Genomic DNA, 27,056 nt, shown 5'->3' with positions numbered 1-27,056 from the left:
AAAATGTAATTACCTAATTAACCGCAATTAACTCGAGTCGCAAAACCCGACAGTGCCTTTACAATTGACCTAAGGTTTCCCACTGTATATGATTCGATGCTATAGCGCGAAATTTAGATTTAGTTGCAATTAACCGGTTAGCGATTAACCGATGAGCCGATTAAATCGATTAACGCCAGCAATTAGTCGACATAACTGCATAATTAACCAAGGGTCAAAACTGGTGGTTAATCACGGGACGCATAAAATTCTTAAAGACAGAGCTAGACAATAATGAAATCATAGCAAAGTCCTGCCTAGATTTTGGTTGATCTTGAAAGTCAAAGTACCGGCATGAGATGTTTTCAGAAGTTGTAGCCCGGGGAGTAGAGCTAACGTTCGAACCTTTTCAACCACATGGAATTATTTAACCTGCACCGGTAATCGTACAAAGCACGGGCGCCTTTAGTGTTACAGGAGCATAGACATCTAATTGTGATGGCATGTTTTCTTTTCTGCAGTGATGCGGAAGACACTACTATGCATGAATCATCATGTGATATTCGCCTACAACTGCTAAATAAGTTATAATCGAATAGTTCTGTCAGGCTCTTTTCGTCTCGGTTTAAACAGCCGAATGATGTCTGTAACGTCAAAGTGGGGCTATACGTGACGTGAGGCATGGAAAAACAGCGATATAATCGCTGCTTCATTGTTTTAATCCACTACAGTAATGAAGCCAACCTTCCTCAAGAGCCGGAATAACAGCGAATGCAGAAGCAGCGATTATATTGCAATTATTTGGAGCTCGATGGAGAATACCACGTGGCAATCAATGTGTAATAATGACATACGTATTGTTGCAAAAAACAATCCAGGCACCAAAAGTTTGGGTGGCTACATTCCTTTAAGCCTTCATCGAAACGTGGCTGCCGTCACCAAGCGTTCACCCAGCGTCGCTGGACTCTGCGAGTCTGTATCCCACGAACTGTGCCTGCCGCAGGTTACATTGAAAGGAGAGAGGGAAGCGCTTTAACTGAACAGCAGATAATTTAGGTGGCGTTTAAAAATCGCTGGCCTGCCACTCTGCGGGGAGAAGGGAATTTGGGAGATAAAGAAAGAAGGAGAGCGGTGCTCAAAAGGTAAAGTAAAACATAAAGAGGAAACAAATGAAACGACTAACTGCTGCTCACACGGATCGCCATACCGACACAGCCGTGGTGGCAAACTACCAGCTAATAAACGAAGCCAGACATAGTTACGCTTTCAAAACAGTGAACTCCCTGTGCATCTTAATTGGTCATGCTAGAAAATGCTCAAGGCAGTTGGCAGACATAGCCACGCTACACTTCAGGGCTTGGAACAAAGGAAACTAGCCTAGCGTTATTATCAGGAGAGTTCGCTATTTGAAAAGGCACTTGCTGCCTGCCTCACTCCCACCTCCCACATCAATCTATGACCCGTTAATCACGAACTAACGCATCGTCTCTAGGACGGTATGAAAAATTGAATTGAATGGACACCTGAAACGCGCAGTAAGGGTAGGAAGGAAGGTGGGAGTGAAAGAAGGGAGAGAAAGAGGTGCCGTAGCCGAAGTCTCCGGAATAATTTCGACCACCCGAGGATCTTTAACGTGCATCGACACCGCACAGTACTGGGGCGCCTCTGCGTTTCGCCTACATCAAAACGAAGCCGCCGCGGCCGGGTTCGAACCCGGAACGTCCGGCTCAGTAGCCGAGCTCCCCTTTTAATTTCGGCCTAAGCCAACTGATTCAAGTAACCGGCACAACTTTCGCCCTGTTGCAGTGCTTAATGACCCCTCTCTTGGACATGGTCGTCGAAGGCACCTTGGCGGCTTTGTTCGAGATCCTACAAGCAGCACTTTTTGAATTGAGTGAGTAAGAGCAGCAGTCGAATGAACAATATTTGCAGCTAAGTCCAAAATTGTAAACTGAGCGGTCTAATTTGCATATTGTTCCACATATTTCCTATATGCACCGCTGTAGTGGAGGCCTGCGAACAAATTTTAAACACCTAGAGTTCCCTAAACGAGCAGCGACGTCATATATTAGTTTCGTGCTCCGCCTTTGGTAGTATGGGCAGCACATTAAAAAATATGGACAGTCAAGTGAATTGCGCAAAGAAGCGGTAAATAATTCATAATTTCATTATTTTGCCTAATGCTGTGTCGCTGTCGGTTTCAAAGGCCGAACGATGGCTGTGAACTTATTGACGAGTTGAGGCCACGTGGGGCATATTAAGATTCCCGTAAGGTCGCTGCTTTATTCATTTCACTTCACAGCAGCTGCTACGCGAACCTGCCGAACAGTTGCAGTCCCAAAAAATGAACAAGGAGGGATTATATCACAGTTTCTTGTATGACTCACGTTACCTCAGCTCGTCTCCGACATCACAGCCATCTTTCGGCAATTCCAAAACGTAACTGCACAAGAAAAAATTCAGCTGTAAGTTATTTTTGTGTAGCAGGTGAATTCGAGGCCGCAAATCATGTGCCAACAGAATGAAATGGAACGCGAACATGACAATTGAGCCACAGACAGGAAAATATGGAACTCTTATGAGAAACTTAATACTAGCTCACGTTAATTGCAAGGCCAGAAAACACTACTTCAGAAGTATTATTCAAGCTCTCTTGTATTTGATAAATTGTAAATGTGGCGTGAACACCCCTTCTCTTGTCCCTTGTGATTTGTGACTGTTTTTTTTTAATTTACAACGTACGAACTGGCCCGCATTTCAACGCTTGTGCATTGTAATTGCTCTCCAGCAGCTAATATTTTGGTGTTTTTGTGTTGTCAGAGTTATCGCTAGAGATTTAACAATGCAGGGTATTTAGAAGTATAAGTCCGCTGTTTTTTTACTTGCCGTGGGCTGTGAATACTGCGACGAATCTCGAAGATAAAATGCGAGCAATATCGCCTCCTTTTGTGGGACACTGTAAACTTCCGCAGAATTTTATTTCTTGAAGCTTCAAATGCGAACGACTAAGGAATATATCCTACATAAAAAAGGGAAGCGGCCTGGTTACATCCGCTGTATTTTCTATTTGTAGTCGACGAACATATTAGCTCCTGGAGAGCAGATACAATGCAGAAGGGTTGAAATGCGGGCCAGTTGGTACATTAAATTGAAAAAAGAAAACAGTCACAAAACACAAGGGACAAGAAAAGGGGTGTTCACGCCACATTTTCAATTCAGCAAATACGAGAGAGCTTGAGTAACACTTCTGAAGTAGTGTCTTCGCGGCTTCGAAGTTCAAATAACGTGAGCTAGTATTAGGTTTCCCCTAATAGTTTTTTATTTTCCGGTCTGTGGCTCAATTGTCATGTTTGCGTTCCATTTCTTGCTGTTGGCACATGATTTACGGCCTCGAATTGCCCTGCTACAGCTAATAACAGATGATAACTTACATGATGAATCTTTCTTGTTCTGGTATAGGGAAATAAAGAAGTGTACACTGTCGCGCGGTGGAGTTAATTTGTCACTGCAATTAAAATTCAGCTTTTGTTGTTCCCCGTGTGCATGTCTGAGTTGTTCAAATGTACAAATACACGATGTTTTCTTGCATTAAAAGGACGTTTTGCGCTGTTTTGGGCACGCTGCCTTACGTAATCTCCCCAGCTTGCTTTCTTTGAAGTGAAGTTGGCACTGAACGTGGCATTCAAGAGCGCCAGTGCAATCTGAGGTTCCATTTCCAGAGCATTGGGTCTTCGCTGGAGCTCTGGAGTTCCCCTATCGTAACAATCTGCTCCTCATTTAAAGGTGGAAATATTTCCGACAGTGTGAATCGATGGCATCAATCTTGAAGGCTAGGGCTGCGTCTTGACAAACGAAATGCTGCTTGTAAAATTTTGATGACACGGAAGACATTTTTTTTGCTGCACTCAATACGGGGAGATGTTAAAGCATGGTCAGGAGCCCCTACTAAGCACGTCAAGGTCACTATTTTGAGATAATTGGAAAAAAAATTAAACACTCCGATTAATAAATAATTCGGTGATCAGAAAGGTCGATATGTTTTATTGACAGTAAATGGCGAATTGTTGATTAAATTTAAATAATAGCAACTGTAGACGGGGGTTTATTGAAGGCACTGGGACCTCAGGAGCAGGGCGGCAACAGTCTGCGGTCAGCCAAAGCGAGCCCAAAGCAGGCGCAGCGATGGCACTGCCGCCGCTGCACAAAATGTTTGTCTTCGTCTTTACAATTGCCCCCGGGGAGAAAAGAAGCCAACCTGGCGACTTAGGGCGCAGGCAGGATGGCTGGGTCATAGAATAGCTTGAGGCGCTGGACGTGAACAGTTTCGCGTCCACGGCGGCGGCGATCAGATGGGTTGAGAGGTTCTACAGTGTAATTAACTGGAGATGTGCGCTCCAGTACACGGCATGGGCCATGGTACTTGGCAAGTAATTCTGATGACAAGCCCGGAGTATTCGTTGTAATCCAGAGCCACCCAAGGGAGCCGTTGGGGAAGTGTGGCGTTGTTTGACTGAGGTCGTGACGGGATTTCTCTCTGCACTGGGTGTCAGTCGTAAGAGCACGGGCGATGCGGCGACAGTCTTCGGCGTGCTGGGCGGCTTCAGATAGAGGCGTATACTCGGAACCATCGGGTTGGTACGGGAGAATGGTGTCGATGGTAGCAGAAGGGTGACGGCCGTAAAGGAGAAAGAAAGGAGAAAATCCGGTAGTGGACTGCGTTGCGGTATTGTACGCGTAGGTTACGTACGGAAGGACAAGATCCCAGTTTGACTGATCTGAAGAGACATACATAGACAACATGTCACCGAGGGTACGATTAAAGCGCTTGGTGAGACCGTTGGTTTGCGGATGATATGCGGAGGTGGTTCGATGAATTATATTGCACTGGGTGAGCAGTGCTTTCACAACATCCGACAGAAAGGCACGGCCTCTGTCGCTCAGCAGTTCGCGAGGGACGCCGTGAGAAGGATGAATCGGTTTAAAATAAACGAGGCCACCTCTGAGGCTGTGGCAGCTGGAAGGGCGGCGGTTTCGGCATACCTTGTCAAATGGTCAACCGCGACGATAGCCCAACGGTTGCCGGCCGAAGTGTACGGGAGGGGACCGTATAAGTCAATGCCGACGCGGTCAAATGGGCGTGGCGGGCAAGGTAGCGGCTTCAATTCTCCAGCAGAACGATGAGGAGGTGGCTTGCGACGTTCACAGGCAAGGCATGACCGCACGTATTTGCGGATGAATGTGTACATGCCACGCACATAATATCGTAGTCGGATGCGATCGTAGGTCTTGAACACTCCGACGTGACCACACTTCGGGTCGGCATGAAAATGGGCGCAGACTTCCGAGCGAAGGTGACGGGGAATAACTAGCAACCACTTGCCGCCGTCTGAGGTGTAGTTGCGGTGATAAAGGAGGTTATCACGAATTGAGAAATGGGAAGCATGACGGCGAAGAGCGCGCGAAGGGGAAGCAGCCGTAGGGTTGCTGAGGAAGTCAAGAGAAGAAATCCATGGGTCGGCGCGCTGCGAGGAAGGCATGGCGCTGATGTGAAGCATTGGTGAGGAGACATCGAAGGTGGAAGGGCTGGAAATATTGGCTGGAAATGGGCAGCGGGATAGAGCATCGGTGTCTTGATGTTTGCGGCCAGCACGATAAACGACGCGGATATTGTATTCCCGGAGGCGACCAGATGGGTCTTTCAGAGCGGAAAGTCAGCATAGCGCACGGTGCTCGGTCACGACTTCAAACGGGCGGAAGTAGAGCTAAGGGCGGAACTTGGTAAGGGCCCAAACTATTGCCAAACACTCTTTTACAGTCACCGAGTAGTTAGATTCAGCCTTTGTGATCGTGCGGCTGGCATAGGCAACGACGTATTCGACGAAGCCAGATTTGCGTTGTGCGAGTACGGCGCCGTTGCCTACCCCACTGGCGTCAGTATGGACCTCGGTAGGGGCGGTTGGGTCGAAATGGCGCAGTATCGGCGGTGTGGTGAGGATACGGTGCAAAGAATCGAAGGCGTCGTCACAAACATGGGGCCACTGAGAAAGACCTGAACTGCTGGACAGAAGTTGTGTCAAAGGTGCAGCAATTGAGGCAAAATTGCGTATAAACCTACGGAAGTAGGAGCACAGACACAGGAAGCTGAGCAGATCTTTGATAGAAGTAGGTTGAGGAAACGCAGGCACGGCACGAAGTTTAGCAGGGTCCGGACGGACACCCTCCTTGGAAACAACGTGGCCTAAAATGGTACGTTGGGGGCGGCAAAATGACACTTCTTTAGGTTGAGCTGAAGGCCGGCGTCAGAGAGGCAGGTAAAAACGTGCTTTAGGCGGGAAAGGTGAGTGGCAAAGTCAGGCGAAAACACGACGATGTCATTGAGGTAACAGAGGCAGATCTTCCACTTCAGGCCACGCAGAATAGTATCCATCACCCGCTGAAAGAAGGCAGGAGCATTACAACGGCCGAAAGGCATCACAGTAAATTCATATAGGCCGTCAGGGGTTAAAAAGGCTGTTTTGGAGCGATCGGCCTCTTCCATGGGTACCTGCCAGTACCCGGAACGTAAATCTAAAGAACTAATTATTTCGTCCACCTTGCAAGCAGTCTAGCGCGTCACCGATGCGTGGCAGGGGATATACGTCTTTGCGCGTGATCTATTTAGGGCGGCGGTAGTCTACACAGAAACGGATGGAGCCGTCTTTCTTTTTGACAAGCACAACTGGCGAAGCCCAAGTACAGCTTGAGGGCTTGATGACGCCGCTCTTGAGCATTTGGTCGACTTGATTTTGAATGACTTGGCGCTCGGTTGTCAACACACGATAGGGGCGCTGCCGTAGAGGAACGTGGGCACCTGTGTCGATGCGATGTGTGACAGCCGAAGTTTGGCCCAGTGAGTTGTGATGACAGTTGAAGGAGACGCTTAACTGGTGGAGCAAGTGGAGAAGTTGCGTGCGCTGCGGCGGAGGAACATCTGCGTCGATGGAGCGGAGAGACAGATTTGTAGAGGAAGGATTGGGTGCAGAAGATAGTGGGCTGAGCGCAGTGAGATTGATGTGCGATTGTCACCCACACTTCGCGCACTTTTACGTGGGGAGTTCCCAGGCACCCTTAGAGCGTGTGGGGGTAGCGATCTCGGACTCAAAGGCGATGCCCTCGACTAGGCGTGGCAAATTCAGCGGAGACCAGCTACCAAGTGACAAGAGGTTTTTGGGCGTTCGGTGCCCAGCTTTCGCTGGTCGCAAGCCAGAGAATGGGTCGGAGCCAAAGGTTCACAAACAAAACAAAGTTTATACAGCTAAGAGACGATACAGAGGATTGCACAATCACTAGTACATACACATACAAAGTGATTAACAAGCTATGCAAAACTGGCAAAGTTAAACTCGAGAGAGAATACAATACTAAGGCAATATTGCACCTAATGTGCACTAACACAAGAGAGCGAGGTAAACAAACAAAACACAATTTGTTCACCGGGCACTGCGGCAGTCCGACGACCAGAGTTCCACGACGATGCCGTCCCGCAGGCTGGCGAACGTTGCCTCGTTGGTCCGATGCTGGCCGAGTGGTGTTTTCCCCGGGAGTCGAACGGGCGCGCTTCGATGAAGCTTAAACGGCGGTCCGGACTGACTTGACAGCGGTCAACGTCCTTCTTTTATAGGCTCGCTCTCACGTCTGTTTGTTCTACGCGCCAGAGTAGGTGCTCACATACACGCAGCATCTCCCGTGCAGGTTCCCTTCCTTTCTCTCGCCGGCCGCGCGTCCTCATTGATTAAAGTCAGGAGTCGTTTCGCGAAGGTTCCAGCGTGTTCAAGCGTGGCGCCGTCGTGGCGGCGTAGCCGACGTCCGAGTGCAGAGGAGGGGGACATGTCTTAGCGCACGCAAGGCTTCCCCCTCTTCCCCGGTTAACAGGAGAAACAACTCGCATGTTCGAGAGCAATCTTCGGCGTGAATGACTCATTTCCTCGGCGCACGCCGCGTCGGTGAGCGGTGGTGGAGTGGAGAGAGAGCCACGCGCCCAGCGGGGTTTTTGCTTGTCCCCCCTTCGCCTCGCGCCGGCGGGACGCCGTGCGCGCGGCGGTGTTTTTCTTTGTTTGTTTTGAAAATGCGCCGAATTTTGTGACAGCGATGCATCGTCATTCTCCTCACGGGTTAGAATAGACGCGATGGGTTGGACACTGCCGACACAATCGCCACGGCGCAAAGCACTAGGGCAGGAGAACGGGTTACATACCCACAGTACGGAGAGGCCAGCAGAAATAGGCAATACGGCGTAAGGAAGGGGAAGACACTTGCGGCGGAGAAAAGTATGAGCTGGCGTCAAAAGTACAGTGTCATCACGGAGAGGGCCACAAGAGAGGCGCACAAGGACGGAAAAGCACGGAGGCAGGTCAATGTCTTCGGCGACGAGGGCTTTAATACATGGCGACGAGAAAGCAGCGTCCGGCAGCGATTGGGGCAGAGCAGAGAACCTGACTTTAGCGCGAGCGCAATCTAAGACAGCAGCATGACGAGACAGGAAGTCCCAGCCCAAAATAGCATCGTGAGAACAAAACGGCAGGACGACGAACTCGATCGTATATAGGACGTCCTGAATTAACACTCGAGCGGTGCAAGCTCCTAACGGCTTGATGTGCTGAGCGCTAGCCGTGCTCAGCGAGAAACCGGCAATTGGCGTCTTAACTCTCTTCAAGCGGCCTCAAAGTTGTGCGTCTATTACTGAAATTGCGACGCCAGTGTCGACAAGGGCCATGACAGAAATCCCCTCCACCGGAACGTCAATAAGGTTTGCAGGTGACAGCTGAGGTCTTTGATAGTTCGACGAGGACTTAGTTCTTGCCTCAGGAACTGCGGCATCTAGTTTTCCTCTTGGGAATTATTTGAGAGTCGACACATCGGAGAAATGGAGTGGCTTGCGGTGAAGGGGCACGGCGGTCGGTAAGTGCTGAACGGTCGGGGGAGGAACGACGAGTCAATGGACGGGGCTCTGCAGACGCGGAGTACTGATGCGCTGTAGGCCAGTACCCGACAGGCGGTGCCGAACCTGGGAGACGGCGGCGACAATGGCGGGCTACGTGCCCAGGCAATCCGCAGGTGTAGCAAATAGGCCGGTTATCCGTTGTACGCCAGGGATCTCGGTCTCGTGGAGAGGGTCGCAGATAAGGTGCCAGCGCTGGTACGGGCACTGACACTGTAGGGTACGTAGGAGGCTGAGTTTGAGGGACGACTTCGGCGTAAGTCAGTGGACGGGCGGCAGGTCTAGGGAAGACGTTGGCATAACTCAGAGGGGTGCCGACAGGTCTGGGGGCGGCGTCAGCGTACGTAAGCGGAGCAGCGACATGTGATGGTGAATGGGCGGACGGAAGCGCCTCAGCAACCTGCTCTCGAATAGCATGTTGGAGAGCCGGAGCCAAATATGGTGGCGACCCCTGAGGGCTAGGCAAAAGTGAAAGCTGACGGGCCACCTCCTCATGCACAATGTTTTTGACGTGCTGCAGCAGAGAGGAGTTATCAGCTGCGGGTGTCAGTCCAGCAAGTGGCTCTACCTGAGCTGAGTGCTGACGAGTCAGGACCCTCTGCTTACGCAGTTCCTCGAAGATCGGGCACAGCGTGATGACTTCTGAAATGGTGCGCAAGTCCCGCGCTAGCAGCATTTGAAAGGCGTCATCATCAATACCTTTCATGATCTGCTTTATCTTCTCAGCTTCCGGCATGCTGACATTCACTCGGTTGCAAAGGGCGATTACATCTTCTATATATAGCTAGTGAAGCTTTCGCCAACCTGCTGCGACCGTTCACGGAAGCGCTGTTCGGAGCGGAGTTGTCTGATAGCCGGGCGACCAAAGGCTTCGGAGAACTTCGTCTCGAAGCCCGACCAAGTTACAAAGTCTCCTTCATGGTTGCGATACCATAAGTTGGCGACACCAGTAAGATAAAAAATGACATTGTTGAGCTTAGTCTCGTAGTCCCATTTGTTACACAGGCTCACCCGTTCGTAAGATGCGAGCCAATCTTCCACCTTATGTTCATCTGTTCCGCTGAGGATAGCCGGGTCCAGCTGGCGAAGGGAGCCGGCACAGATGACAGTCGGTGGACCTGCTTGCACAGCTTGATGTTGGGTGTCCACAGGCATCGCAGGTGTCGGAAGAGTGCGGTTACGGAGCTCCAGAGCCGATATCGTTACAAAGCACCTCCACCAAATGTGAGACGGGGGTTTATTGAAGGCACTGGGACCGCAGGAGCAGGGCGGCAACAGTCTGCGGTCAGCCAAAGCGAGCCCAAAGCACGCGCAGCGATGGCACTGCCGCCGCTACCCAGAATGTTCATCTTCGTCTTTACAGCAACTAATGCTTTGGAAAATAAAGGGTCAAAAGTTTTCGACCATACTCAGCTGAAAACTGATGTCGCATGTATTGTTGCGGAGCCGTACTATTTACCTATGTCTCAGCCTGTCTGCCTATTCAAATCATGCGATATTATAAGTCTATAACAGCGTCATTCTTTTTTTTTACGAAAAAATTTACTAGGATGGTCCGAAAGCTGAAACTAAAATTTCACAAAAAGTTCACTTTGCTTCGCCTTGGGGGTAACTCTTAAAGGGCAACTGCTCACCTCGGGGTCGAAAATATTTTCTACCTCTCTGGTAGCGAGGCGTCGTCCCTGGAAAGCGCGCCCACAAATCTTTTTTAAAAGACTCATTAGAAGTGTACCTACAGCATCGCAATCAAGCTACCTCTCCATGCTCCACTCATTCCTTTTGCAGCTCGGGATTTTTCTCTCGCGCGCCTCGTTGAGTGGGCTCCGCAGGGGAAAATCGTCCTTCCTCCTCCGATGTTATCCGGAGGTGTGGTTTCTGGTGGCGCACTTTGCTTACATTTTGCTAGCCGCGCTATAATTTTCTTTCGGGGGGGGGGGGGGGGGGGGGGGGGGGGGAGGGGGGGGAGCGGCGGGTCTCTCAGCGCCCTCTCTATTTTGCTCTTTGGGTATCTTTGTTTTTGTTTGTTTGCTCGTTTGAAGATTTTTTTTCACCTTCTCCACTCTCTTCCCTGCCCTTCCTGGTTGGATGTGCAACAAAACTGCTTGACCCCTAGCTTTTACCGGCCTGCGTTCGTCCGCCGCTTCGCCATCGTCATTGTGCATTGCTTGGTGTGCGCGCCTTTGCAGCCTTGCTCCGCTGTGCTCATACATGTATTCCCGCACTCCGTGCCTTCCGTGTTGTTCGCCTTCCGTGTTGTCCGTGATTTTTACCATATTTTTACTTTTTATGACTAGGCTTCAAGGCTGTCGCCGGACGCTCACTCATCAGTTTTTTTTCTCTATGCGGGCTTCTGTGCGTGTGCTGCGAAAACGGAAGGCGCTGCGGAAAGCGTGCGCACAACGAGCAAACCGCGCGACGAACCGGCTACGCCCACCCTTCGCCCGTTAGAGAGGACGCACCAATAGAATGCCTGCAGTGAACGTTTTCAGAATGACGTCAACCCGGAGGCTCGGGAGCCAGAGCAGAGGAAGACGACGTTTGCTTTTGGAAGGAAAGAACGAATGAGCTTTGATTTCAATTTTACAGCTTTTCGGGGCGCGCACAGTTCTAGTATTTTGCAGAAGTTATCTTTGATGCCTCATCTATGCAGTGGGCTTGTTTTTCAACAATGCCCGTACCCCTTTAATGAACACGTCAAAAACCTGCTTGAGCCAGTATAAAGCTCTAGTGTGTTTGTTTGTTCATTTTTCTTAATGATACTCACGGGCTCAAGCCAGTGAAAGGTACACGTAGACAATGCTAAGAAACAAAACAAAAATTTAAATGTCTTCTAACCTCACTCTCAACATAGAAAATGCGATAAAACATAGGTAATCTAGTGGGGTGTGTACAATGAGTGTTGACGGTTCTTGCTATTTTCCCGGAATAACAACGGGTGAAACCATTCGATTAAACACATATTGCAAGCATTAGTCACCTTCTAGTATCTTATAGTGCCTTCGACTGGGTTGTCAAACTGAATTTCACTATTCCGACCTTCTGATTTGCATTAATCCATGTTTTACGATGAGCTTACAACCAAAATTTGAGGCGTCGTAAGGAATTGTGGGGAGCGGCCTAACTTCCCAATTTCTGATGTCCTCACGTTTTCTACTTTGGCAGTGCCCTATGACTGGTCCACGGAAGATCACGCAGCGTTGATGACTAGGAGCTAATATGTTGTATTCTTGTGTTGCCAACTCAGCTTTCTTGTCCGCGTTTCATTCGCTGCTTATAGTACAAGAATATTTGGTGCTCCATTCGACAGAGTAATACCCGCATCTGTAAATTTGATGTGTCTATTCTTTAAGCGTGCACTGATATCGAAGAGTACATGGGCGCCTCTTGCGTGTCATCTGTATATAAACACGGCCTCCGCTGCCTGTATTGAATCCGGTTCCTCCGACTGTAGTAGAGGACTAACCACTGAACCATCATGGAGGCGCATTGTTTAAAAGGTCCCTTCATGTTCTTAGCCTTCTATCTGAAAAGTTATCCGCTGACACAGGCAATAAAAAAGCGGAAAGAGTAGTCCTAACAGTTTTAGTAGTAATAGAATGGGTGCCGTCCCTCTGTCATAACTGAAAACACAAGGACAGAAATAGTAACGCAGCGGTCGCCTATTATTTGAGTATTCATTTCGTATGAGGCAGATGCGGGGTTCGAATCCGTAGCCGCCTGGTACCCAGCGGTTTACAGTGGATACAAGTGCACACGTGGCCTCCCGTTCAGCTCCTCTGAGGAAATATGTACGCGATGTGAGTTTGTCTCTCCCGTACGAATACCAAAACGCGTCGTGGAATGACCTGCGTTGAAGAAGTTGCCCGTCCGACATGAACAATTAACATCATCAATGACGTCACAACTCCGGCTTCACGTGATTAGCTTCTGACAAATCACACGTTTGCAACAGCAGGAAATTAGCAATGTGGCACCATCTTTAGGCGCGTGATCCAAATGGACCCCAAACGCATCTCTCGTAGGATTTGGTCAATAATATGGATGCGCGGGGTGCGAGTCCAAAACTACGTGTCAGCCTTAATGTTCTGTGTACAATCACTCATTGTACAATAAGTAATACAAATGAACCCGACTTCTTAAATTGAAGCGCTGCAGGCCGTAACGCTTAACCGTTTTAGCAAAAAGCTGTCCTAAATTTCTCATGTCCATAATTTCCGGGGCTAATTGTCTGATGTAATGATTGACTTGGAGAATATTTTTCATGATATGTTTGATTGTTTCATTGTTTGAATTTGACGCTCTTTCATTTGAAAATTGAGTGATTGATGATATATTTATTTACATAATGTTAAGCAAGAACAAATCGAGTAAACTCTGGCTGTGCTGCAGGACTTACCCCGCTTCCGGCTCTGGTTGATCCCCTGTGCAAGGAGAAAAATGAGCCGGATTGCTCGACTGTTCTATCGGGAGACCAGATGTGCTCGGAATCAATCTCTATTGCTCTGCCTGGAAAACCCAATCTTGAAAAGGTGTGGCCGGCGCCCGTCCCAAGTCTTTGGGCTGTTTTTATTTTTGTTTCCCACATGAAAAGCAAAGCTCGCAAGATTTTATTTAATGGTACCCTGTGTAATACTTTCGTCACAATTACCCCACATTTACCCATTCTAGGCTGTACGCAAAGAAAGCGCTAAAGTAACTTGGATCGGTAATATTATTTTCGCTCGAGAAAGTTTTCACTGCCAGTGCTATGTGTTCTGCATCGTGGTGCTGCTAAAGAATTGGCATCCTGTTGCAATGCTTGTCCCTGGAAATGCACTTTCTAGGCAAGTTATGGGACAGCGACTGTGCACTTGTGTTCACTGTCTCGAAATGTCTTCTCTTCCAGTGCTTAAGCGATACCATGGTGTGTGAAGGCGGCCAGTACGCCACGGTGAGTCAACTCATTGAAACTGTAAACCCTATTCTCATGACTAAACGCTACTAAGGATCTTTTGTAATGAAATTAGTCAGGCATCGTGCTTAATTTCATAGTCTCGCCTTTCAAGTGTGCAGTAATTGGTACAATGGTGAGTTGGTGCAATTTCGGGACATGAAATTAAACATTACGATGCGTAATAACGTTAGCTGTTCAAATGAAGTTCACAAATTACGAACCGCACATGCAGCAAAGGATCTTATTCTTCCAAGCTCGTTCCAGTACCATTACTTACAATTATTCATCGCGGGTCGTGAGTTCGATGCCGGCAGTGGCGGCCGTACTGCGATGAGGCGAAATGCAAAAACACCAAACTGCTGTGTAATGTCAGCGCAAAGTAAGGATCCCCAGGTGGTCTAAATTATTGCGCAACTCCCCAATAGGGCGTCCGTCAGATCATATACGTGTGCTTAGGGACCTTATGCCCCCCACCATTTAAGTTCAATATCAATTTCTTTCTTCCTTTTAAGGACCAAGTACTTCAGAATCTGGTGAAGTCAGTGGCGGTAAGTTTAATTTTTTTCATAACAGGCAATTTATTCTTTCCTTTAACATGGTCAACATGTGTTTCAGAACCATTAGATCAAGTTCGAATAACCCCATGTATGGTTACCATTTTAGAAAAATAAAATGGCGTTTTCGTCATCCGCGATCTCATATTATTAGTTAAAATTTTTAAAGGTATTATTTTTTGTGCTTAACCATGTCAATGGGCACACCTAACTGCATAAGGGCTCCTTCAACTATCAAATGCAGACAGATGGGATGTGTTGCCGCGGTGGGTTCTGTCATTATGTAACTTGCAGCGCTGGCTGATGACGAACAGAGACGCGAAGGAGACATCAATACGCAGTTGTGCGTCTTTCTTGTCTATGTCTGCCATTTTCCAGCGTTGTTTATTACTTAATGATGGTGCACGGATAACTAGGCATCTTGTTATTTCTCAAATATAATGTAACATCTGCAAGTATAAAATGTCTTTCAATGGTAATGTATTTTCAGAGTTTTTAATTCCGTAGAGAGCTCTTAAGAGCACAATCTGTACATTGTTGCATAATACTGCAATCAATTTTAATAGATTACATAAAAGTAAAGCTTTCCTAGTTTGTCTTCTCTATGAATGCAGCACGTTCTCGTACAGCAGGTAAAATATGTAATTTTGACTACTGTAGGACTATTATTAGGCTTTTACTCAACTACCACCTGATATACAAACTTAGACCAAAATCTTCCTGCACATCTTTGAGAACTTAACGAAAAAAAATTCTGATGCACTTTGACTGTCTAAAGTGCGTAGAGGCGAAAGCGCTTTCCGCACCACTTTCACTGCCTCTGTGGCACTGGTGACGTCACCAATCGATGACGTCACACACTATTAATGACAAATAACTAATTAATAGTCAATTACTGATTAACTACTACATAATAATTAACTGCTAATTAATGACGGTTAAGCTTCGCCTTTAAGAGTGGAACGCGACAGCGTGTTGTAGCGCTGCCAGGGAGTCCACGGAACGCCACCACCCGCTCGGCCCGATGCTTTGCCCTTTGAACGCAACACCTTTTGAGGAAAGAAAATGGCGCAGTAATTCTCTCTCCTGTCGGTGGGCACCCGAACCGAACCTTAGAGGAAGGGAGGAAGCAGGAGTTAAAGAAGAAAGTGAAAGAGGGGCCCGCCGCGGTGGCTCAGTGGTAAGGCGCTCGTCTACCGAGCCGGTCTGCCCGGGTTCGAACCCGACGGCGGCGGCCGCGTTTCGATGGAGGCGAAACGCAAGAGGCGCCCGTGTGCTGTGCGATATCAGTGCACGTGTTAAAGATCCCCAGGTGGTCGAAATTGCTCCGGAGCCTCCACTACTGCACCTCTTTCTTTCTTCCTTCTTTCACTCCTACCTTAGCCCTTACGGCGCGGTTCAGGTTTCCGCTGATATATGTGAGACAGGTACTGCTCCATTTTCTTTCCTCAAAAACCATTTTACCGTAATGAATATGAAACTTGTATTTCAGGAAAGGAAGGGAGAGAGGGGGGAGAGGGCATCCGAGCACTCTGACGTCATAACCATTTCGACCAACTGAAAAGCGTGACACCTCTGCTGACATCAATCAATCAATTAAAGACTTCAGTTGCTCATCCAAGGAAACTTTATACAAACTATATTGACCGATAGCGTACATGGCTAGTATCCGGTCCAATACAAAACAGCGTATTTGGGCAACCACATAGGAAAAATGTGCATAATTTTTGAACACAAAACATTGAACAAAAATAAGGAAATCGTCCGGTCTTGCATCAAAACATAAAAAAAAACAAAGCATTTGGACAAACGCATGAGGAAAATGCAAACTGATATTACAACAAAATGCACATAAAGCATTCAACAAAATACAAATATGCAATGAAACATCCTTCTGCTGACAATTTTCTGTCGACAACTTTCCGTCGACAAAGATTTGTTATTAGAGGCTTTTCGCCTTAAAAATTCCAGCGCAGCAATTTTCATCTTCCAATTAGTTTCGTAACCTGCCACACTTGTTGGCGCTCCACCCACATAGACACGACCTCTCGTAAGCTTTCTGAGTCGCCGCGGTGTTTCAGTGGGTGTGGAGCACGGCTGCTGACACGAAAGACGAGGGTTCGATCCTGGCCGCGGCGGTCGAATTTCTGTGGAGGCGAAATTCTAGAGGCCCGTGAACTGTGCGATGTCAGTGCACGTTAAAGCGCACCAGGGGGTCGAAATTCCAAGAACTCTTCACTGCGGCGTCTCTCATATCCTTAGCTGCTTGACACGTTAAACCCCATGAACCACCCAAGTTCCCCTCCTAAGCTTTTGTTTCTCCTTCCGCGGACGTCATAGGGCTACGTCACCGTGTTTGAATAATAGATGTGGGAGAGGCGCGGGGAATCCAAGCATGGTGCGGTGGCTGTAGTAACGCACCTATATGATAAATCTAAGCCGCAGGAAGAGAAAAACATTGGAAGTTTATTTCAGACGTGAGGAGCGCCAATTTAACTGAGCAACCCTGTGTTTCTCTGCAGTGTATGCTGCACGAGCTCCACCTCGGACGTACGCGGCAGGGCGTGAACCTCCTACAACGACTGGCCTGCACTATCATCAAACCGCTGAACTCTGCCAGAGCCGCCAATCCCACAATCAAGAGGAAGATGGATTTAGTGTATCGCTTCTACGGCAAACTGGTTCAATGTGAGCAGCTTCACTGTCTGTACAGCGTCTTGCACCTCTTCCAGCTATCTAAGCAAACGGAATGAACACAATCAATGCGTGTGCGCATATTTACACTTCTAGCGGAAGCCTCTCCGCGTGTGAAAAATAACGACGGTCTCCTGGGGAGCGGTAACCCTTCCTGCCAAAATGCTAAACCTTCCGTGTCAGATGCAACCACACATATCTTCGCCGTTTTCGCCCCACTCCGATATTGTCAGCAAAGCCTTCAGCGCCACAATTGCCAGTAATTAGTCAGTGGCCACAAAAATCACATAGAACTCATGTACAACCTCCTCGGTTACACTGTCCCTGTGTCGGTACATAACTTGGTTTCCGTCCGATTCTGGTGCCTGGTAAGATATATTGTGCCAAAATAGCAGGACAGAGCTCATATTAGAAAGCCTTTGCGACAAGCCTCTTAGAACCGCATAAAACGAGGCGTGTGAAATGTACGTCGAAAATTGCTTTTAAGATGGATGCCTCGATGCTTCATGTCAGCGTTGCTTTGGCTCTGGAGATCGTGCTCTATCGCTAACTTGTTTTCCATCTATCAGCGCTTCAACCGGACTAATACAGGCTTTATTCATCACATAACGACTTTTTCACGAAATGAAATGCGTCACAACTGCCTAAAAGATATATAGAACTATCGGCTCTGGAGCATGTCGTTGCATCATTACCCATCTGTTCATGCGCTCAACTCACATTGAAGATCTCTACTGCTGCCAAGACTACCGTGCCGACTGGAAGCTCTTTACCACCAACTTTGGCTGAATGCAGTGTTTACAAATGACTTACGGTACTGTTTAGGACAAGGGAACAGTATTCATTGCAACAGCTGTGCCTAACTCTGAGCAGTGCGCGTTCTCCTTGAATGTCCAGCGTATGCCGACGACCGTGCAGGCTGCGATCACGGAGTCGCTCCCCCAAGTGCCTGTAACCATGGGCTTTTTATTAGGTTCTTTAGACAGCCATAATGCAGCAGAGACGGGCAATGATTTTTTCATTTGTGTATTGAAACGACGTCGGTCTCTCGACAAGCTCTGATATGTATATACATCTCACCAACATGCACTCTTCATGCAGCGAACTTCTTCACTCTCTTCCGTTGGCACTGCACGCCACCATTTGCTGTCTTTTAGCGTTTGTTGTCATGAATCAAAACGCGAATTCAATTGCCTTGTTTCTCGTTTCCTTTTTTATTTCCTTTCGCTTACCTTTCATCTTCCTCTCCCGTTTTCCTTCCTTATGCAGAGTAGTGTATCTGCGATATTTGACCGCCAGCTATGCTGTCTGTTTCTTTTTAAGGGTTTAACAGAGCTGTGGTAGTGGTCTTGCATGAAAAAGTAGCCAATAATCAAAAAGTCAAAACTCAAAAAGTTCTTAGTCATCAGTTTTAACTGTAAGACCCCTGTGGAATATTGTAAGATAAATTTGAGAGTATTGATTGAAATGATTCAATCTTTCGGTGCGTAGATAAATCTTGCTTTGAAACTCTCTCCTCCTTACACCGGTGGTTAACACTGCCCTAGAAAACCAATAGTCTGCATTTTTCCCAAAAAATGGCAGAACTCTACAAGCGTTCTAATGGAGCAATCAACGGATGTATTGCCTGTTTACGATGCAGATTTTCGATATGCAAAATACTGCGTACATAAACAACATCGTATTGAAATCTTTGGTAGCCTTCATTTAAGGGTATCAATAGACAAAGATGAACAGGAGAGCATAGGAGCTCCCGTAAGGCGAAAAGGAGAGGAGCTGAGCAGCAACCTGTCATGTCCAGGATGTCCAGTCAGGGCACACTGAGAGGCGAGGAAGTTAATACATTTTCTAGCAAGTGGTCCTGTAAGAAGATAGAGAATATAAGAATGAGTAAGCCAGGAAGTAGAGATAGCTTCGATACAATCACAAAGTTATCCAAATACTCCACTCCTTGTACATGGGTACGTTTGCATCCGCTATGCACCTGGCCGATCCTCCGTCGTGTAAATGTGCCACTAAGCATGATCATCATCATTAGCAGCAGCATCAATACGTAGCTTTATGTTGTAACTCCCATGAAGGGAAGGACGGATTCACGGAGCAATCATTTCAGGGTGCTTAAGGCACTGCCCGAGTTGTCGATACTACGCGACAAATTTTCTTGGTGATGAAGAAAAAGCTACAGCGACGGAGTGCCAGTAACTCACACACCGCTATATCTCGATCGCAGGAAGGCCGCCTGACATGCTAACAGCTCGCTGCGCATTGCTTCCCTGTGCCTCTTGTTCGTGTTCCTGAGATGCTCCAGCAGGGGAGCAGACCGAATCCAATATCCTCCTATTCGGGGAGCGAATGTTTGAAATATTGAATTTTTTTCCGAATAACTAGCATTAACAAAAGTCATGCCTCCTTTACGCGACTGTGTCGAAAACAGCGCCCGCTGCATTGGGTCAGCGTAGGCACGAAATCGCCGCAGCGCCTTCCAGTCATGTGGTAGCTTTGATAACTCTGAAACATCCTCTCCAAAACTGAACGACGCAGCAGTATTATTCTAAATTTTGCTAACTTCCTTGCAATCAGCTATCTCTGAGATCATACAGGTTATATAGCTCCCGCCCTCCTCATCCTTTGAAATTAGCTAATTCACTGCTTTTAGCCGAAACAGCAATTAATTTTTCTCTGCGTAAGCTTCACATGGCGGTCGCAGAGCTGTTATATAAAGAATTGCTCTTGAAGCTATTGCTTTATCTACGTGAGCTTTAGCGCCGCACCGCAGCCCTGCTGCTAGCGTTTCCCTGTTTCCGCTTGCACGCTACGAATATTCGATTCTTATCCGCTTTTGATCGGGCACTGTGCGATTCGTACTAGTTTCGACTGATAGTTACACCATTCACACTCCACTCGATACCAAACTGTATTATTCGTATTTGATTTGGCTTTGAAAAATTACTGCTTGAACACCTACGTCCTAAACATACATCTGTACAACACATACATCTCAAATGGAAGGATCGAAATTAAAACCCTTGCTCACATAGCAAATACAGGATAGAATATGCGATTTACCCAAGCTCGTTTTCACAGTTCCGTGGGCAAAACGGTGATTATTGCCAAGGACTACATAATACGCTGTCATTGCTATCACTCTGCTGCAGGTTGGTAAACAACGAGCCCACAGCCACACGACAGCGGAGGCAAAAGGAACTCGTTGGCATTGGTTATTGCGTAAGAACGGTCAGTTCCACATCCAATGGAACACAATAAATTCCGGCAATAAAACTTCCAAAAGCAAGTCTGTTCCTTGTCTAGTTCTTTGCATCATGTCGTAATTTTGAACTCTCCTGGCACGCTTTGAGCTGTTAACATGAACCAACATACTCGCTCCGTTATTGTTTGTGTATGCTCGCTTTAGAAAACGTTTATCTTTAAGGAGCCAAATGACACATTACTGACCTTCATGAGCGTGAGGAATTCGCTGGCATGCCGTGGACAATTAATTGGCCAGTGGTAGTTCAAAGGCTAAATTCAGATTCATACAGCAAGCAATAAACTTCCCTAAGACTGAGTCAGCAACTGTAGAAGTCCACTTGTCGACATCTCGACAATCACCATGAGGTTTTGCCCTCCCTTGTTCGCTTTGTGATCATCAAAACTATCTGACCGACCTCTGTCTACCACTGAGTACATGACAAAACAGGCAGCTACATCAAAGACTCATTATGTTTCCATGCGCATAGACCGCAGTCCTGATATTCGCCAATGCATGCTAAGACTGGCAACTACACCAACTCCTTCTTTGTCAAATAGATTCGAACGTGTAGTCCGTTAACTGAAGCACAAGTGTAGTATGTTACTCAAGATGTATTAAGGCGGAAGCCTTTAATGTCTCATCGTTGTAAGCAGCAGTTGTCTACAGAAAATGTCACGCTTTTCAATTGGAGGAAACGGTCGTGACGTCACAGTGCGCGAATTTCAAACGGGGCCAATTGTACTTTGGCTAGTAACCATGCAACCAATTGAAGAGATCGTATAGTGATGCTCCAAGTAAGTGGGTCTGAGCTTAGTTAATTGCTTAATTACCCAATTCGCCTAATTAGCTTTACTAGTCAGGCCATATAAATAAATAAAACCGATTAAGAAATTGGTCGAGCTCAGGAATCGAACCCCGGTCTTCGGCGTGAGAGACGAGCATCTATCCACTCCGCCATGCCAGCTTTTTTTTTATTTATTTATTTATTGCCTGACTTCGGCAAGAACCACAGTACACAAATACACTTACAGAGCGCAATGAGCAATAATTAACAACACTATCCGCCCGGGGGTGCGTGGCTTCGTCATATTAAAACTCCTTAAGCGTCACCAATGGCTCGACTCTTTCGAGCCACTCGGGAGCTTCAGGAGCAAGTTTCTGAACTTCAATATACTTATGCATGCACTCCCGAAAATAGATCCGTGCTGGCCGTGCATCAGGATCGCAATGATATCCTGCCATTCTGGAGCGCCAAATACAATGGAGGCCCATTAGCATAATGAGGTCGAATGGTGTCCCATCCTCACTCTCTACAGACAAGTACCGGATACCATGAGCGTCGAGCGGAAATTCCTTTTTTAAAGTCCGTTGCAAGATGTCCCAAAAGTATACCCCCTCCCAACAGTGCAAAAAAACGTGGTCTATTGTTTCTGGTTGTTTACAAATTAAACAATGTGATCCCCAAGGTAGAAATAACTGCTTCCTTTCCAAGAATTCCTTTACTGGTAGTGTTCCGGTATGTAATTTAAAGAAAAAAGTTTTTGCACTTGGCGGCACCTGCATCGCCTTCACACGCTTAAGTACGTCGCGTCCCTGGCCTCCATTGTATAAGGCCCTGCACATAGGTTGTGGAAGAACTACATCGCACAAATCTTTATACAACTTTTTCCTGCTAACAGAAGCTAAATATTCATACGAAAATCGAACAGACAGGAATCGAACACTCGCGACAACCTCTCTAAAGTAACCAAAAATACGTCCCGAGAAACTTTCGGTTGTGACAACAAAGTCCGGCAGTGCATTTCCGAGCCTTAATTGGCACACAGTGCGCAAAAACGGATCGCTTACATCGCGCACAAAACAAAATCTGCTTACAATCTGCCGCAGAAATAAGTGTCCCAGACTCAGGCCGCCATCCTTCACCCGCCTAAACAAATTGGTCCGGCTGCAGCGTTCCCAGTCCGCAGCCCACACAAAAACGGCAAAGATCCGGTGCAGTCTCTGTACGTTCATCCTTGCACAATGCAACACTTGCATCACATACCACAGCCTAGACATAAAAAACAGATTGCACACTGTGGCCCTTGCGAAAATTGAAAGGTGTCGCCCTTTCCACCTTTCCACCTTTTCACGCGTGGCTTGCGTCTGTGCTTTCCAGTACGAATCGCTATCGCGATAACCGTCCAGTGGAACGCCTAAGTACTTTACTGGGGTCGTCACCCAGGACACGTTTGCAAAATTACCGGGCTTCGTTGGCCATTCACCGTGCCAAAGCCCCAGGGACTTTGACCAATTCACTTTACTACCGGTGATCTTGGTGAATTCTTTTACGCATGCCACGGCCTCGGATATACCTTCCCGGTTCACTGTGAACACCGCGACATCATCCGCATAAGCCAGCAGCTTAACTTCTGCTGCCTGTAGCTGGAATCCTCGAATTTTTTCACTTTCTATGATATTCAAACACAACGCTTCAATGTAAATACAGAATAGAAGAGGGCTGAGGGGACAACCCTGGCGCACCGAACGCTGCAGGCTAATGGGGGCCACCAAACTCTTATTTACAATTAATCTTGTCGTGCAGCTCCGGTACGCCAAGGCCACTCCCTCGCAAATAATGGACCCTAAATTCACATGGTCGAGTATGCAGAACAGGATATCGTGCGAAACACAATCGAATGCCTTCTCAAGATCTAGCTGAAGGATGGCTACACAGCTATTTGTGTAATCACAACATTCCAGCACACACCTCGCTTTATGAATATTGGAAACAATAGAGCGTCCCTTGATCCCACACGTCTGGTGGGGACCGACTATATCCTGAATTACTGACTGTAGTCTACGGGCTAAAATCTTCATGAAAACTTTATAATCCACGTTTGTGAGGGCGATAGGACGATATGCTGTGACCTGCTTTAACTTTTCTGCGTCATCGGATTTAGGGATTAGCACTGTATGTGATTTACCATAAGACGGGGGCAATTCATTTTCTTTGTAGGCTTCGTTAAAAACTGCTGTCGGTACTGGCACTATTTCGTGTTTATATGCTTTGTAAAAAGCGGCGCTTAACCCATCAGGTCCAGGAGATTTTCCCAGGTTCAAATTTTCTATCGCTTGCTCGACCTCCGACGCAGTTATCGACAGCTCCAGCCTTTCTTTCTGTTCGTCATCTAATCGCGGCAAAGCGCCAAGAAACTTTTCCTTGAATGCGCTCACATCCACTTCTTGCTTTGCAAACAGCGCCTGATAATATTCAAGAAATGCCTGCTGGATATGCCCGCTTTCTCCAGATAACGCCCCGCCCCATTCAATCTGTTCAATGTGGTTTCGTTGAGCATGCGTTTTTTCCATTCCTAGCGCTCGTTTTGAAGGTGTCTCCCCATCAGCTATATCTTGCGCCCTAGCCCGCACCAGTGCGCCACGATAGCGTTCTTCTTCAAAGAGTTCAATCTTATTTTTTATTTGCCTAATGTCATCCATCCATTTTCCAGGCTCTTCGCTTTCTCTTTCGAGAAGTCTAGCTAGTAAAGATCTTAAATTGTCCTCCTCACGCTTCTCCTCTTGTCGTATGCAGCTTGACCTTTCGATTGCTGCTATTTTTATTTGTTGTTTGCAAAGTTCCCACTGCTGCCATACTGTCAGTTCCCCGCTCGGCTTTAATTTACTGATTTCTTCGTTGACTTTCCTGCTAAAGATGTCGTCTGTAATGAGCTTATCATTTAATTTCCACATCTCCCAAGAAAACTGATTTCCTCGTTTTTTTGTCCCTATCCCACACTTCACTAAACAATGATCCGAAAATGATACCGGTACTACATTGTAGCTACTGCATTTTGAAATAACGTTCGGTGACACATAAATGCGATCTAGCCGTGCATGGCTTGACCGTTGAAAATGGGTGAGTCTCACACAACGCTCGCCCTCTAAACACTCGGCCACATCATCGAGGTTGCACGTGTCTATAATTTCTGAGAGTACTTCAGTGCTTCTGTCCCTAAATGCCGTTGCACTGGTTTTGTCACAGCCTCTCAGGACGCAATTGAAGTCACCCATTACGATCAGGCATTTCTCACAACTGAAGTGCTTTTGTACGCGTTGAAAAAACGCTGTTCTCTCATCCACCGCATTTGGGGCGTACACACAAATGATGCGCCAATATGTTTTGTCGTACAGGAGGTCAACCAAAACAAATCGACCCGAAGGACACGCCGTATATGCCTGAACCTCAAGTCCCGGTAAATTCTTTACAAAGATGGCACAACCCGCAGACGTTCCTACAGCGTGGGCGACAACTGCAAAAAACCTAGACGTGAAACGTCTCACCATGTCCCCGGTCTGCTCTTCCCCGTCAATTTTCGTTTCCTGCACTGCCAGGACGTCAATGTCGTGCTCAGTTAAAAGGCGGTACACCTGGCTCTGCTTCTTCTTACTTGCCAGTCCCCTGACATTAAGTGTACCGACTTTCATGGGGAACGCATGAGCCATTTTAATGCAGAAGAAAGAGTCCGGGGACATGGTGCTTACCCTTCACGTCTAGCGCTTGGCTAGACGACATCACTGACACCGGAGCCATCCGGTGCTGGTGCCAGGCCTGGCAGCGGGGGCGGCTTGTCAAGGGCTCTCCTCTCCGTCGACACATTTGATCGTAGCCGGATGGACGACCGCCGTCCTTGGGTCGTTTTTGCCGGCGGCTCTTCGACGCTGGGGGCTTCCGCCTTGGCGTCTTCGGTTCCAGTCTGGGCGTGTGGCCGCTTCGCTGGGGCAGGGACGCCGGTCGTGCGGGCGCCGCTCTGGTCAAGGTTCTCCTCGGTCAGAGACGCTGGCTGGGTTTCTTGGAACGCTGGCACGCTTACTTCACCGCTCGACGCCTTCGTCTCCTTTCTAGTAGGTTCTGCCCCTTCAGGCTTGCGTGCGGCATCGCTGCTGGAGGGTCCCGAAGAGCCCGTCAATCCTGCTTGCGTTTCGGGTTTCTCTATGCCTTTCGCTGATTCTTCAGCCTCGACTACATCCATCAGGAGTTCCGCAGAGTCGTCTTTCGACGCCCCGCCCGTAGCCACCGCGTAAGTGCGGACACACTCATTATCCGCGTGGCCATATCGCCGGCATTTCGTACAGCGGGGAACCTTGCATTCACGCCGCACGTGGCCTGTACCATGGCAGCGCAAGCACTGCATTGGACGCCCAGGCGCTACGACAAGAGCCAACTCTCCGGCGACACGTACCTGGTGTGGCAGGTCATCCACTTTCAAGCCGGGCTTCAACTTCAGTAGGACCGTTCTTGTCGTTGAGCTCTTGTCATTGACGCCTTGTATCCGCCACCGCTCACGCGTAACGTCGGTCACTTTGCCGAACGCCGCGAATGCCGTCCTGATGTCGTCGTTGGCCACACCGTGAAGCATCCAGTGTAGCCGCAGCTTTACCTGCTGGTCTTCCGGGTCAATAATGAGGCAGCGGCGTTTCTTAACTTGCAGCTTGTTGAAGGCGAGCAACTTCTTTGCTGCCTCCGTGTTCCGCAGGGTAACCGCCCACACGTGGTTGATTTGGTACGCCCCCAACGCGACCACGTCGGGGAGCATACCGGTCTCGGCCAGGGCGTCCCGGAAATCCTCGACCCGGAACGGCCTCGCTCGCACGTCGCCGTGAAGAAAAACGGTGTTGAAAACAACACGTCCTGTTGGCAGTGTCGGCAAAATAATCTGGTAATCCTTATCACCGCAGTCATCGATCCTGTTTCCGCGGCCGTCAAAGGCCGCTATCGCTGCTCCGCTGGAGCCCATGACCCTGCGATCCGTTCAGCTCGGCTGCCGGAAGCAGAATGACTCCGCCATGCCAGCTCGATGGTTTGGAATGAACAAAGGCGTGTCTAGTGAATACGGTGTCTTCACTCACTCTCATCCTCCTCCATTCCCTTCCGACGGGGTTTAGGTGTCCACCGACAAATGAGAGACAGATACATTTCCTTTCCTCAAAAACCAATTTACCGACGAGCGAGGCGTAGAACCGAATGGGCGATGGCGTTCTATGGACTCCTTGGCAGCGTTGCAAGACGCTGTCGCGTTCCACTCTTAGGGGCGAAGCTTAACATCTTAACCACACATCAGTGACCACACTTTAGGTCAGAACAGTGCCCCCCCCCCCATGAATTTTGTGACACAGTTACTGCGTAATTTCCTTTCCTCAAATACAATTTTCATTTTCTTCATTACGGCTTCTCTTTATCTATCTTCTTTCACTCCCACTTCCTCCCTTCCTCTACGGTGCGGTTCAGGTGTCCACCGTCATGACAGAGAATTACTGCGCCATTTCCTTTCCTCAAAAAGCGTTGCGTTCAAAGGGCAACGCATCGCGCCGAACGGGTGGTGGCGTTCCGTGGACTCTCTGGCAGCGCTACAACGCGCTGTCGCATTCCACTCCTAAAGGCGAAGCTTAAGCGTCATTAATTAGCAGTTAATTAGTATTGAGGCATTAATCCGTAATTAACCATTAATTAGCGATATGTCATCACTTAGTAATTAGTACTAAATTCCATGTGACGCCACCAGTGCCACAGAAACAGCGAAGGTGGTGCGGAAAACGCTTCTGCCTCTACCCACTTTAGACAGTCAAAGTGCCCCCTGAATTTTTTTTCTATGCTATAACCCCTTCTGTGGCGCCTTCTGGCATCGCGAG

At 48.0% G+C, this 27,056-nt stretch overlaps 3 protein-coding genes across 5 annotated transcripts in view; 2 read left to right on the top strand and 1 right to left on the bottom strand.

Annotated features, from left to right (window-relative positions):
- Window positions 1-14,426, top strand: part of LOC149347295 (uncharacterized) — a 33,092-nt gene extending 18,666 nt beyond the window's left edge. The window contains exons 4-5 of the mRNA XM_089541533.1: window positions 13,346-13,485; window positions 14,402-14,426. Coding sequence (XP_089397659.1) covers window positions 13,346-13,485; window positions 14,402-14,426 — 165 coding nt within the window. The remainder of the gene's footprint in view (window positions 1-13,345; window positions 13,486-14,401) is intronic.
- Window positions 14,427-16,718: 2,292 nt separating this feature from the next.
- LOC149347294 (uncharacterized) lies at window positions 16,719-26,275 on the bottom strand. Of its 2 annotated transcripts, none has more exons than XM_089586989.1 (2): window positions 24,912-26,275; window positions 16,719-18,998 (listed from the first exon to the last, which is right to left on the bottom strand). In XM_089586989.1, the coding sequence occupies exon 1, from the start codon at window positions 26,162-26,164 to the stop codon at window positions 24,932-24,934; it is 1,233 nt and encodes a 410-aa protein (XP_089443115.1). In that variant the 5' UTR covers window positions 26,165-26,275; the 3' UTR covers window positions 16,719-18,998; window positions 24,912-24,931. The 2 variants fall into 2 exon arrangements, with proteins under 2 accessions (XP_089443115.1, XP_089443116.1); XM_089586990.1 differs by lacking the exon at window positions 16,719-18,998 and adding an exon at window positions 23,393-24,828.
- The window catches only part of LOC149347293 (uncharacterized), a 50,120-nt gene continuing 40,033 nt past the window's right edge, over window positions 16,970-27,056 (top strand). For both annotated transcript variants that reach the window (XM_089586992.1, XM_089586991.1), the window contains exon 1: window positions 16,970-17,131. In XM_089586992.1, the coding sequence (XP_089443118.1) occupies window positions 17,092-17,131 (40 nt within the window). In that variant the 5' untranslated portion in view covers window positions 16,970-17,091. The remainder of the gene's footprint in view (window positions 17,132-27,056) is intronic.

Source organism: Amblyomma mixtum, chromosome 4, assembly GCF_055824585.1.
Source record: "Amblyomma mixtum isolate Tamu chromosome 4, ASM5582458v1, whole genome shotgun sequence".
In the NCBI taxonomy this organism is placed as follows: Eukaryota; Metazoa; Arthropoda; class Arachnida; order Ixodida; family Ixodidae; genus Amblyomma; species Amblyomma mixtum.
Note: the sequence above shows the minus strand (reverse complement) of the source record. Positions and strands in the feature narration are given on the sequence as shown.